Source organism: Triticum dicoccoides, chromosome 7A (genome assembly GCF_002162155.2).
Source record: "Triticum dicoccoides isolate Atlit2015 ecotype Zavitan chromosome 7A, WEW_v2.0, whole genome shotgun sequence".
NCBI lineage: Eukaryota > Viridiplantae > Streptophyta > Magnoliopsida > Poales > Poaceae > Triticum > Triticum dicoccoides.
In genome coordinates, this window is record NC_041392.1 from 639,877,302 (window position 1) to 639,891,526 (window position 14,225).

The window sequence follows — 14,225 nt, forward strand, 5'->3', positions numbered from 1 at the left end:
TTTTTCGCCCACGTGTGTTTGAATATCACATTGTGGTCTGCTGCGGCATCCAAGCCCTTGATCAGGTTTTGGCCGTGCCCGACCGGTGCCTTCGGATTGTGATCATCCTTCAGGTTCTCCTCGTATTGGAGGATCTGCTGCCAATGATCCTCAAAATCTTGAATCTGCCTGAGCAGCTCATTATTGTCTTTGGCCACCTTCCTTGATGACTAGAGTAGCCTCAGACGAGCTTCATTGTGGTGAGGGCTACCCAATGATTTGTTCGGTATTTCCTCGTCCTAGGGGCTGACTCGCTTAGCGGCCGAGGTTCCCCCTCTTTGCCACATGTGCTTAGCACGTGGTGGACTCTCCCTCTCGGGGTCATAATCGGGGTCGTCCTCGGGGTTGTTATAGTTGCCAGTTTCGTTGTCGTTGGTTGTGTCCACCATGTAGCACTCATAGGTCGAGGTTGCCCGCCACTTACCCAAGGGGCACCGTGGCTGGTGGTCAGCTATTTGCAAAATCACCGACTTCCTCTTCTGTCTTCTGCCTCCTCGGAGGCTCCTTCGAGGACGTCTGTGAGATCTTTGATGTTGGAGACGATATGGGTGGTGGGTGAGTCGAAAAAATTGACTTCTTCTGGTAGTTTCAAGATCAATGTGACATAGAGATCGAGAGAACAAACGTCTGCTGCTCTGGATATGGCGAGATGCCAAACCCGTGAAGATCATCTCTTCGCGGCAGTCCGCGGTGTACTCCATGTCGCTAAGTCTTACAACCCGCCCTGGAGAGAAGGTCTCGACCTGGTCGAGGTGGCCAGTCGAGTTGGCGATGAGGGTGATACCAGCGAAGACGAACAACTGTCCCGGTAGAAAGGTCATGTCGAAATTGATCCAATAGTTGATCTGAACCTCCATCGAGCCACGACATTCACCTAGCAGGACCACCACTATCGGAGCTAAATCTGTCAGATCCCTCACTAGAGTATCCTGACTTGGCATGAGGGTGACATGGATAAGGGTTTTACCTAGGTTTGGGCTCTCAAGGAGGAGATAATACCCTACGCCTTGCTCTTGGTTTTACCGCGTTGGAGTGTATACAGAGTACAAAGTACCAAGGGATTGTAACATGTCCTATCGATGAGCCTGTCCCCCGGTCTATATAACACACCAGGGGTCCCAGGGTTACAGAACTTGGCAGGCTACATCGACGAAGGTAGAGTCCTCCACATCTACCATATACTTGGATTATACTCCAAGTCTTATGGAATCTTCACGTATCTCGCCATGGGCCTCCCAACACGGCCCAGGGCTGAACCAACTTAGGGGTCCTCATCTCGGGCCACCAGACAAGGAACCGTCATGGTGAGAGGCCCCTAACCAGGACACTGACACTTGCTATAGGCTTAACACTGTCATGAGCATTCTTTGGATCACGCCTTGCATATCACTTTGTCATCAATTAATCTTCTTCTTTTTCTATCACAATCTCTTGAGATACATAATGAATTCTTCACTTGAACTCTTCTTTTGTAATCATGTTCTCAAGATCTTGACCCTCCATCGCTTAACTCATATGCTAGTGTAAGACAATATTTGAGCCACACACAAGAACTCCATCTTCTTTCACTTTCCTCTTCTTTCAACCTTGAATCCAACATATGGTCTCCAAACATTTGCTTATGGAAAAAATTTCAAGTATAACTCAATACAAACACTACTCCATATGGATTGTCCTTAATTACCACAACCATACATGCCGGCACCATGCAGTTTCATTGTGAAACTTGTCATCTCGGGAGTGGAGGAAGAAGCCAGCAATAAGGATTGATAACCAACTTGTGGTGGAGGCTCAAGGAGAAAAAATGTGAGCCTTTAGTGGCGTTCCAGGAACTTCGTGGTTACTTGCACCACTCTAACTCTGATTAGGTTCCTTCATTATCAGGAAGCGAACACCAAGATAAACCTTCATCTCCTCATGTCTCGATTATCCCTATACTCGAGTTTATTTACTTGTGCTTTGTATTTGATAGTCTTGGCGCTTCAAGTTATTTATCTTCTTATAGGTTCTTTATCACTTGTGTTATTATATAACTTGTGCTCAACTTGTTTAATTTAAGTTGTTGGTACACTTAGTTGAGCCTCAACTTGTATTTGTGTTTGAAAACTAAATGAGTAGTTTATTTATACATTTCTTGAAACCAAATCCATAATTGTTTTATAACACCTATTTTGCTTCTCTATGCGACATGGTCATTTCACCACGCACTCTTCCACATGGGTCGTAGCACAATAACATTGTCTGTATTATATTTTTTCCTTATTCTAATTCTATATTCCCATTTTCTCTTTACTCATCTTAACTTTTGTTTTTCATCCTTTATATTTTGTGTCTAGTTTTATTGTTATTAACATTTCCTTCACATGTAAGAATCCTTCTGAAATAGTATGAGGTAATTCTTTTTTTGATAATTAAATATGACGTAATTCTTATTGATGTGCATGTACATTTATTTCTACATGCAAGGACATTTATGAAAATACATTTCCACTTTTCTATTAATGCAAACATTTATTTTGATACATGTGAACATTTTTCGTCACACATGAACATTTATTTTTTGCATACAAGAACATTTAAAAAAATTATAGACATTTTAATAAGTACATACATGTTAATTTGTATTCATGGACATGGAAAAAATTTAATATGCCTTAAAATTTTACTTATTTATTACTGAAACGATTATATGAACATTTTATATTTTCTCCTATTTTCTTTCTTATTACTTTTAGATTTTTCCGTGTTTTTGAGAAAAAAAGTCTAGAAGGCCGAAAATAGCGCGCGTCGGCCCGCAGGCATTCCTGGTGTGGCCCATGTGAGCGCGGCACCACCGCTGCAGCTCGCAATGCGCCCCACATCTTCCTCCGCTTCCGCTGGAAAAGAGACTAGGGCTTACACTCTCCTCTCCTCTCCTCCGAATCAAAGAAGCGGGGGCATTGTCCTCCGCTGCGGGCCGAGGTCGAGCGGCGGCGGAGATACCCTCCTCTCCTACGGCCTTCGCCGCCGTTTCTATCTCCCGATCGTGCTCAAGGTACCGCCGTTTTTCGCTTCTCCTGACCCCTGTTCCGCTGTTCGTTGCGTTGGTTCCCCGATTCGACATGTACACGGTTGTTTTCTCGATTCGCTCTCTTGATTGATAGGGGAAACCAAACCGGTAGTATCATCCATAGATTTATTGCTGTAAAGCCATTCTTCTAGTTCTAGGTAGAAAGTAAGCTTTTTGCAGCTGAGGACTAGCCTATGGTGGCAACAAATACTAGTATTTCTAGTTGAACAGATATTAGATTGGCCTTATCTATTGATAATCACTGCACCCTGTGAACTCATCGGCTGTGGCTAAATGATTTCCCTACTTTCTTTCTTGCCCAAGCACGCTACAAGTACCAACTATTTTGCATATATGCTCTGGTTTTCATGTTATTAATTGTTAGGTGCCTCCGAATAAGTTCTAAAAAAAGTTGGTTCAGATTCAGCACGTGGGTCTTCTTGCGGAATTGCTTGCGTCAATTCTGGCTCGTTTCTTTGTATTCTCTTGGTTAGTTCATTGTTCAGGCTCTGCTACTTAATTACGGTTCTAGTTTAATTCAATGATGTGGCCTGCCTGTAGCGTCATTTTTTCTTTCCAACAACCTAGAGACAGATAAGGTGCTAGCTACTTTAATAAATCTCCATGCTTATGAAGAACAAACGAGTTTTGGACGGATACAGAAAATGCTCAAACTTCATCAGTATTTTCTTCGTAGCAATAAGTGTTGCCAGTGTGATCTCCATCTAACTTCACATGCATTATTTTGATATATCATAAGTTTGAGTCCAGCTCTTCCGGTTGTTTTCTGAACCTTGATATTTATATATTACCTGATTTGTACAGCTGAATTTGTTCGATGGAGGACCTACCGGAGGCTCTGCTGACAGAGATTCTCAAGAGGATCACCAGGACAAGTGATCTGAATTCTCTTTCCCTTGTGTCAAAGCAGCTCTACAAGATAGAGGGGAATCAAAGGGGTGCTATCCATGTTGGTGCCGGTCTTTGCACTGCTACAAAAGCACTGACATCATTGTGCGTCCGGTTCCCAAATTTGCAGAAAGTGGAAATCGATTACTCTGGTTGTATACCTGGACATGGAAAGCAGTTGGACAACAAAGGCCTTTTTGTGTTTTCATCTCACTGTTCCTCGCTGATTGACCTCACTTTAAGCTTCTGCTCATGCATTGATGACTCTGGGCTTGGTTGTTTAACTTATTGCAAGACATTGGTGTCTCTCAGGCTGAACTCCGTACCAAAAATAACTTCAAGTGGGCTTTTCTCGGTTGCAGTTGGTTGCACAAGTCTATCTGCTCTCCACCTTATTGATTGCGAAAAAATCACTAGTGTAGAATGGCTGGAATACCTTGGTAGGGATGGATCGTTGGAAGAGCTTGTAGTGAAGAATTGCAGAGGAATCAATCATTATGACTTCCTTAAGTTTGGTTCAGGATGGATGAAGCTCCAGAAGTTTGAGTTTGAAATGAAAAGACATGATCGTCTTCCAGGTGATGTGGTCTATGACTCCTCATACGATGCTCACAGCATGGATATATATGATTTCTGCTGTGAGAGTTTGAAGGTTTTAAGGTTGGCGCATATTAGAACTTGGCCAGAACTAGGACTTCGTGTTGTCCTAGGGAAGTGTAAAGCATTGGAGAAGCTTTGCCTTGAGTATGTTCATGCCCTAAATGACAATGACATGATTGCATTATCTCGGAGTTGCAGCAACCTTAAAAGCATCAAACTTTGGCTCAACCTGCAGCGCTACTCTATTGATGTCAGCCATTGGGAAACCAGGACGCCATTTACTGATAACAGCCTTTACGCTCTAGCCCTCAATTGTCCCATGCTTCAGGTCGTAGACCTCAGCTTTATACCATGTTCCCCTGACTGGCCATCAGAAATTGGATTCACACAGCAGGGTTTTCTGGCACTCATTCAGTCCTGCCCAATTCGTGTTCTCGTGCTAAACACCGCCAACTTCTTTGATGATGAGGGGATGAAGGCCCTCTCATCCTCACCACATCTGGAGACACTCGAGCTTATAGCGTGTTTTGCAGTAACTGATGCTGGGATGCGCTTCATTGCGCACACCCCATGCTTGAGTCATCTCACACTTCGGGTGTGTCATAAGGTTACTGATGTTGGATTGGCTGAACTGGGATGTGCACGTAAGTTAGAGTCTTTGGTCATTGAGTATTGTGGTGAGATCTCTCTGCAAGCTGCGGAGGGTGTTGCCAAGTCAGTTCACTACTCCAGCAAGTTTCCAGATTCCCTTATGTATTGATGAAGTGATCTCCAAAATTTTCAGTATGAATTTGCTGCTGAAGCCATTAGCTTGTTCAGTGTGCATCATTGGACAAGGTTGTGCATCATCAGACCTAGATTCACTTGTCTGGACTTTCTATTGCTTCTACCTTTACTGCTATAATTTTTCTGTATGAAACTTTTACAGTAGGCACCACTCGAGTACTGTAATTCTTGTTGCTTAATTTCTTACTCTCTCTATACCGATGTTTTGTAATCCACACAAATCGGCCCAGATTCCCTATTTTTGCTGTTTGGTTTCTACTCTAAGAAATGTCGTGAACCCTTTTTTACTACACAAGGGATTTTGAAGATCTGCCTCTGCCTGCTACTCCCTCCGTTTCTAAATATTTGTCTTTCTAAACGTTTCAAATGGACTACAACATACGGATGTATCTAGACATATTTTAGAGTGTAGATTCACTCATTTTGCTTCGTATGTAGTCATTTGTTTAAATCTCTAGAAAGACAAATATTTAGGAACGGAGGGAGTATTTGCGTGTGGCAACTTTGTTATGGATCAGTGTAGTAATGGTCAATGTTTCACATGGAGACCTGTACTCTCTGTTTTTAAGGCGTCGCTTAGGCGACGCCTAGGCGTCAGGGCGCCCTCCAGCTCAGGGCGTCGGCCTTGCCTTAGACAGTCGTGTAAGGCGTCCGCCTTAGGCTGTAAGGCGTCTGAAGCGTCCGCCTTAGCGCCGCCTTGCACGCCTCAGACCAAATCGGACGCCTTAGCTTGTCAGGCAGGGAAACAGAGATTGCAGGCGGGAAAACTGACCTGGGCGGGAACACAGGCGCGGGAAACATTGGTTCAGGTGCGACCAGTTATGAGAAGGGGAAAGAGAGAGTGAATCGACGCGAGAGGTCTCTCCTGTCTCCTCTCTGGACCATTGACGGAGGCTTCCTCCTCAGATCTGCGGCAGCCGCCAGCCTCCTCCCTCCGGCCACAGTTCCTCCCCCTCCTCTCTGGCTGCAGCTCCTCCCCATCCTCCTCTGGCGCAACCCTCTTCCAGCAGATCAGCACCACATCAAGGTATGAATTCAGCCCTCTCTTCTCCCCCCTTTCCCCCTCTCCTCTTTCTTCCATCCAGCAGTGTAGCTTGCCATGCTTGCCTGCTCTGTTATGCACAGCTCCTCTACTAACTGTTAGGTGCTGCCTCTCTTATGCACAGCAGTGTAGCTAGATGTGCTTGCCTGCTCCTCATCTGCATCTGTTTCTTCCCAGATCTGCTTCTCCACCCACAAGGCAGCAGCCCCACCACTGCTTCTCTCCTTCCCCATGCTTGATCTGGCTGCTCTAGTGATTTGGCTCTTCTCTCTTTTTCTTTGACAGTAGCCAGGTGTACCTGCTCTGATGGATCTAGCCAATGATCCTAGGAGAAGAGCTACATCAGATGATCCAGCCTGGAAGTATGGGTTCTGGCCAGATTTAGAGAGGAAAGATTTACTCCAGTGTACATTGTGTGGCAAGATAGTCCATGGTGGAGTGAGAAGGCTAAAGCAGCACTTTTCTGGGGGTTCCAGTGATGCGGATAAGTGTCCCGAGGCATCCATGGAGATTAGGATAGAGATGCACAATTCCTTAAACACTAGAAAGTTTAAAGCTATGGAGCGATATATTGATGAGGAGGATGAAGCTGAACTTCAAAGGCGCCGTTCTGTCATATACACAAGATGATTTGAGGCCTATGCTTTGGTAACAGTTTATATGTTAATGTTAGTTGTTAAATCTCCTAATTGGTGGCCATCTATTATATATGTATGTACAATTTATTAAGTTAATGCTAGTTGTTAAATCTCCTAATTGGCTGCCATATATTATATATGCACGTGTCTAAGGCGTCGCCTCGCCTTACGCTTTAGCGCTTAGGCGGTGAGGCGCCCCCCCAGCGCCTCGCCTCGCCTTACCGCCTTAAAAACATAGCCTGTACTACAAAGGCGACATGCTTGTTTTGTTGATGTTGATTCTGTTTGGGAATGTCTTTTCATTTGCTTCTCAAAATATAAGTTACGAGTAGTTACTACGTAGCATAATTTGGGTTTTTAGATTACAAATGCAGTGTACTCATCTCATTGAAGTTGAGTACAACTGAAACTTGAGCCACTGAAGGCAAATAACATAGCTGTGTGCTAATTACAGGCTTCTAGAAATTTAGAGGGGGTAGCGTTTCTTATACATATCACAAGAGTATGATGAGTGTGGAAAATCAGAATTGGGTACACCATTTGAGAAGATCGTGTCCTAAAATTGGAGAAGCCAGTGCTGAACTTTTGTTGTGATTGTCGTGTACTAAGTTATAATCTGGCTGAAAACAATTGAACTCTAAAAAGTATTACCTCTGTTTGAAAATATATGTAAAACTTTTGATAGGCTAAAGGTCGTACTTTGAGAATATTTGCTTCTCCTGGAGCCGCAGTTTTGCTTCCGCGACAGGTACAACTGTGTCTATCTGAAAGAGAGAGAAAACACGTTTTTCCTTCTGCGAGAGGCACATATTTGCTTCTTGTGGAGGCTCCGCTTTTTCCGGGTTTTTTTGTGAAAAAAAGTTCGTCAAAACTTATTAACATGGATCTAGTTTTGAAGATCTCGAGGCAAGATATTCAATGGTGAAAACAGTTGGCGATTTGGGTGCATACTTAAAAGATAAAGCATTTTGAATAAATAAATCTACGAAAACAGAAAAATTTCTAGGTTGCGACAAGCGGCGCACTACATGTGCACCATTTGTTGCAAGCTGGGAAGGTGGGAGTGACCTTTGCAGGGTACCTTTTAATTATTAGGGATCTTTTATCTGCCACATTCTGTGGCATAATGTTGTGGCCTCGCACAGGGCGGTCCTTCGACGGGGCTGCCATTTATTGCAAGCTGGGAAGGTGGGAGTGACCTTTTCATGGTACCTCTTAATTATTAGGGATCTTCTATCTGCCGCATTCTGCGGCAGAATGTTGTGGCCTCGCATAGAGCTGTTCTCCGACGGGAACGGGGCCGCCATTTGTTGCAAGCTAGGAAGATGGGAGTGACCTTTTTATGATACTTCTTAATTATTAAGGATCTTCTATTTGTCGTATTCTGCGGCAGAATGTTATGGCCTCGCATAGAGCTGTCCTCCGACGGGGACGAGACCGCCATTTATTGTAAGCTGGAAAGGTGAGAGTGATCTTTGCAAGGTCGACGATAGATAGAATGCGGCAGAATGCGAGGCCACAACATAGAGACGTCTTTGCGCGCGTCGTCAACGAGGCCGTACCCCCTATACAGAGGTCTGGGCCGCGATCATGGCCCCGTCGTCAGAAAAGGCACCGGGGCCGGACGGCTTCTCCAGCGCTTTCTTCCGTGCATGCTGGGGCACAATCAAGGATGATATTATGGCTGTCTTCGACCGATTCCACGGGTTGGCCAGAGGCAACTTCTCGGTGATCAACCACGCGAAGATCGTCCTGCTTCCCAAAAAGGACGGCGCCACAGCACCAGGGGATTACAGGGCAATAAGTCTGATCCACTCGATCGCAAAACTGATGGCTAAAGTGCTCTCTATGCGGCTCGCCACCGTCATCGATCAGATTATCTCGCCGGTACAGACTGCTTTCCAGAAGACCAAGTGCATCCACAACAGCTCCATGTTCGTACAGAACTCCGTTCGCGCCCTGCACCGCCGCAAAACCCCGGCCCTCTTAGTGAAGCTCGACATCGCCAAGGCGTTCGACTCGGTCTCCTGGGAGTATCTCTTGGAGTTGCTACAAAGGCTAGGGTTCAGCGCACGGTGGAGGGATTGGATGGCCACTCTGCTGTCCACTGCATCCTCGACATGCTCGCTCAACGGGACACTCGCCGGCAACATCCTCCACCTTCGCGGCCTCAGGCAGGGGGATCCGCTCTCCCCCTGCTGTTCATCATCGCCATCGACCCGCTACACAGGTTGCTTGAGCAGGCGACGACCGTGGGGATTCTAAAACCACTGCCAGGAAGTCTGGCCAGGTTGCGGGTGAGCCTCTATGCTGACGACACGATCGTCTTTGCAAACCCCGAGAGGCACGAAGTGGACGCGCTGCTCGACATCCTGAGGTTATTTGGCGACTCCACAGGGCTGCAGATTAGTCTTCCCAAATCTTCAGTAGTTCCAATCCGCTGCGACGACATCGACCTCGCCTCCGTCCTCGAGAATTTCGCCGGCCAAACAGCGGCTTTCCCCATCCGCTACCTTGGCCTGTCGGTCACGTTAGGTAAAACTAGGTTAGTGCACCTACAATTCGTCCTAGATAGGATAAAGGCTCGGCTCGCCGGTTGGAAGGGCAAACAACTTCCGCTAGCCGGGCGGCGCGTCCTCGTCTGGTGCGTGCTTTCGACCATGCCCACCTTCGCGTTGACAGCACTCAAGGCGCCCAGGAAATTCCTCAAGGAGATCGACAAAGCACGCCGACGATTCCTTTGGGCACATGATGAGGACATCTCCGGCGGAAAATGCAAGGTGGCATGGAAGGACGTCACGGAGCCGGAGGGCCACAGCGGCCTGGGCATCCACGAGCTCTCACGTTTCGCGCGGGCGCTTCGTCTGCGATGGCTCTGGCTATCTTGGCAACGGCCAGCACGCCCCTGGGTGGGCACGGGGACACCCTGCGACGAGGGGGACCGCGCCCTGTTCACGGCTTCAACGGCAATCACCATCGAAAACGGCGACACGGCCACCTTCTGGCATTGTCCCTGGCTGGGCGCGCGCCCACTTCGGCTGGCGTACCCGGTGCTATTCGCCCTCTCCTCCAGGAAGGCTCGAACGGTTCAGGCAGCGCTGCAGGGGGACAGATGGGTGTTGGACCTGCGGCGCGGCACCACGGACGACACTGTGCACCAAGTCCTGCAGCTCGCCAGGGAGATCAGGGCGGCGGCCACGACGTTCAACCCCAGCTCCAACGACACCATTTCGTGGCGCTGACCGCATCAGGATGCTACTCTGCAAGGTCGGCTTACCAGGCACAAGTCTCAACGAGTAGCTGCTGTTTCAGGTCGATCATATGGAAGATCTGGGCGCCGGGCAAGCACAAGATGTTTCTATGGCTGCTACATCGCAATCGCCTGTGGTGCAACGATCGGCTGCAGAGAAGAGGATGGCCGAAGGGATATTTCTGCCCACTCTGCCTGCGCAATCTGGAAACCGCCGTGCACCTCTTCTGGGATTGCCCGATGGCGAGGCAGGCATGGAGTACATCGGCCTCCTGGTCTGGCTGCTCTGCTCTCCACCAAACATATGGGATGGTGGCGCCTCGTCCACGGACAAGGTCCAGCGCATGATCGCGGCCTCGACGCCGGCAGCAAGGAAGGGCACCAAATCCATGATTGCACTTATCTGTTGGCGCATATGGATGGCTAGAAACGGTGCTGTTTTCAGAGGCCAAACCCCGCTCCATGACAACATCATCAGCGAATGCCGCAGTGACATGAAGCAATGGCGCCTCGCGGGAGCGTCATGCATTGAGCACCCCTTTGGGCACACCGTGAGAAATCCGCATGTGGAGCCTAGGCCTTTTTCTCTTGGTCAGCTTCAACCACCTCTGTCATCCACCGATCACTTGATCATCTGTTTCACCATTCTCCTCTGCTAAATCAATGAAACGCCAGCAATGCTGGCCAGTTCAAAAAAAAATCTTTGCAGGGTACCTCTTAATTATTAGTGATCTTCTATCTACTGCATTCTGCGGCAGAATGTTGTGGTCTCGCACAGAGCTGCCCTCCGGCGGGGCCGGTCTTGTGGGAGCTGCGAGCGGTGTAAAAAAAGTACTAAGCATCAGCTAGGATTCGAGCTCACGGTCGCTTCGCCGTAGACACAGGTGGCTAGCCACTATGGCCGATTATAGTTCATGATGAATATATGGCGCGATTACTTTAGAACTAGTAACAACCGTAGATTGAATTATTTTACCTTTTCTTAATCATTCTTGAATATTCTGAATAATTTTTCAAAAAAATCTGAACCATTTTGACAAACACGCATAAGTTTTGAATATTATTTGACAATTTTTGAATTTGTAACCAAATTTTAAAAGGGGGACAATTTCGGAAATTGTGAACATTTTTTAAAAAAAGGAACAATTTAAAATTCCGACCAATTTTGATAAACATGAACATGTTTTTTCAAAAATGTGACCAAATTTTCAATTTATGAACAAATTTTTCTAAAAAGGAATATTTTTTAAATTTTTGAACAAATCTTGAAACATGGGAACATTTTTTTTAAAATTCTGAATAATTTTGGGAAATCACAAACAAGTTTTGAAAAAAGGGAATAATTTGTGTACAAATTTTGGAAAATACGAACTTTTTTAGCATTTGTGAACAAATGTTGAACAATGACACATTTTTTAAAATTTCAAACATTTTTTTACAACAAGGAACAAGTTTTAAAAAAATGTGAACACCTTTTGAAATTGTAAACAAAATTTGAGAACGGGAGGATTTTTTAAATTTGTGAACAAATTTTGAAAATGGAAACATTTTTGCAACATTTCTGTGAATCTCAAACAAAATAATCAGACATCGCAATTTATTCTGAGATTCCAAACATTTTTTAAAATTAGTAAGCATTTTTACAAAAAATTGAACATAATTTAAAAATTGGAACAAAATTTTGAATTCCAAACAATATTTGAAATTTCCATGTATTTTTCTTGAAAATAGTAAAAAGAACTTGAAAAGAGAAGAAAGGAAATGAAAAGAACACCGAAGAAAAGAAATAGGATAAAAAGAAAAATTAAAATCGGGGGGAAAATGTTCCAAACTGGAACATATGAACTTCTCAAGCGGGCCAGCCCAGTCACTTCGCTAGTGCGCCTCCTTGTGCGATGCGGCAACAATTTGCCGCAGCGCGCGGCAAATAGGGATTCAAGTGAGGGAGCAACTAATTAAGGAGCGCCCGTTCGGGAGCCTTCCCAAAGGTCAAGCACGCTCTCAGACATCGCCACGTGTCGCGCTCTAGGTGCTCCTTCCAATTTTATTTTTTATTTTTACCGCACTAGTTTTTCGGCTTTTTAAATAGTTTTTTTCTAGGGTTTTTTTCCGGCCTTTTGGGTTTCCATCAGTCTTTCTTAACATTTGGACAAGGAAATTTCGACTTTTTTTGCACAAAGAAACACGTTTTTTTGCTTCCTCGATAGACATGGCTTTGCTTCCCGAGAGGCATGGACGTACCTCTCGGAAACGAAAAAAATACGTTTTCTATTTTTTCTCTTCCGCGAGAGGCACGACTGTGCCTCTCAGAAATGGAAATAAGCTTTTTTTTCTTCCACGAGAGCTACGGGTTTGCTTCCGCGAGAGACACATTTTGCTTCCGCGAGAGGCACGGGCGCGCCTCACGAAAATGAAAAAACATATATTTTTTTCCTTCCGCGAGAGGCATGGGTTGATTTCACGAGAGGGACAGATTTGCTTCCGCGAGAGCCACGGCCCTGCCTCTTGGAAACGAAAAAAAATGTGTTTTTCTTCACTGAGAGAGACACGGATTTGCTTCCACGAGAGGCATGGTCGTGCCTCTTTTGGAAAAGGAAAACAATGCTCTTAGTTCGTGCTTTTCGCCCGGTTCTTTTTTGCGGAAAAAAGTTCGTTAAAACTTATCAACATGGGATCTAGTTTTAAAGATCTTAACGCGAGGAATCCAACTCTGAAAATGTTTCGGGATTTAAACGCACGGTTCAAGAGATAAAATGTTTTGAATAAACAGATCTACGAAAAAGGGAAATCTTCCGGGTTGCGACAAGTGGCACAATGCAGCCTAGCCACATGTCACAATCTGGGAGGTGGAAGTGATTTTGGAAGGAGTACGTCTTAATTAGTGATTTCAATTTTTTTTAGAATACTCGTCAGTTTTTATTTAATCCAACAAAATGTTTGTGGGTACAAGGATAGGGTCGTAAGGCATGCCCAGCCAGACAAGACGACCAACCGAAAGAGTACTAACAAACTTGGCGAGATCATGAGCCTCAAAATTAAAATTTCTACGTTCGAAACAAAGTTACAAGAAAGAAAAAGACTCCTTCGTTGTGATATTTCATGTAGAATTGATGCATGTGGTCCTCTGCTTCCGGAGTTGATGTCCGCGACCACTCCTTGACAATCATTTGCAATGCATAGCCTGTGAATGTTGAGATCTTCTACCAATGCCATTGCCTCTCTACATGCATAGACTTCAAGGATCGAAGGTTCCGTGATGCCCCGGAACACAACAGCTGATGAGCCAAGGTACCCTCCTGTGTGATCTCGACATATCGCAGCCGCCACGCCCACGCCCACATCACCATCAACAGAAACGGCCCCGTCCGCATTCAGCTTAGCTACCCCCTCTTCAGGCGGAAGCCATCTATGAGTAGCCTGTGGTTGTGAAACAACTATATGCGCCTGTCTAGGCTCTTTTGGGACGGTTTGTAACTCCTGAAGATAAGAGTTAACAAAAGAACTAGTTTGTTGCGGGCTCTGGAAAATGTCTTCGTGAATCGCTTTTCGCCTTGCATACCAAATAGCCCACAGGGTCACCGCCATTTTGGTGTACTTGTCATTGCTCAAAGTGTCATAGAGATCAAACAGCCAATGCTTGGCACTTGACTGAACATTCTTCCTCATCCCGTCCACAGTCTCCTCGTCTGATAACGCCCATGTGCATCTAGCCATCATGCAAGAGACAACGGCGTGCCTCCATGAATCTTCTCCTCCGCACAAGGGGAAAGCATCTTGAAATGACATGTTTCGGTTATGAAGAACATCTGTTGTTGCTAAAGAATGTCGTGCCAGCCTCCACAGGAATACTTGAACTTTGGACGGGACTTTCAGCTTCCAGAGAGAGCTCCACGCCTTCTCTTCGGCTGAGGT

The 14,225-nt window shown here is 45.7% G+C and overlaps 2 protein-coding genes across 2 annotated transcripts; both read left to right on the top strand.

Annotated features, from left to right (window-relative positions):
- Window positions 1–2,941: 2,941 nt before the first annotated feature.
- LOC119333462 (F-box/LRR-repeat protein 14-like) lies at window positions 2,942–5,693 on the top strand. The gene is made up of 2 exons (XM_037606346.1): window positions 2,942–3,073; window positions 3,914–5,693. The coding sequence occupies exon 2, from the start codon at window positions 3,927–3,929 to the stop codon at window positions 5,355–5,357; it is 1,431 nt and encodes a 476-aa protein (XP_037462243.1). The 5' UTR covers window positions 2,942–3,073; window positions 3,914–3,926; the 3' UTR covers window positions 5,358–5,693.
- Window positions 5,694–5,908: 215 nt separating this feature from the next.
- LOC119333761 lies at window positions 5,909–7,294 on the top strand. The gene is made up of 3 exons (XM_037606541.1): window positions 5,909–5,934; window positions 6,062–6,410; window positions 6,714–7,294. The coding sequence occupies exons 1-3, from the start codon at window positions 5,909–5,911 to the stop codon at window positions 7,053–7,055; spliced, it is 717 nt and encodes a 238-aa protein (XP_037462438.1). The 3' UTR covers window positions 7,056–7,294.
- Window positions 7,295–14,225: the final 6,931 nt, after the last annotated feature.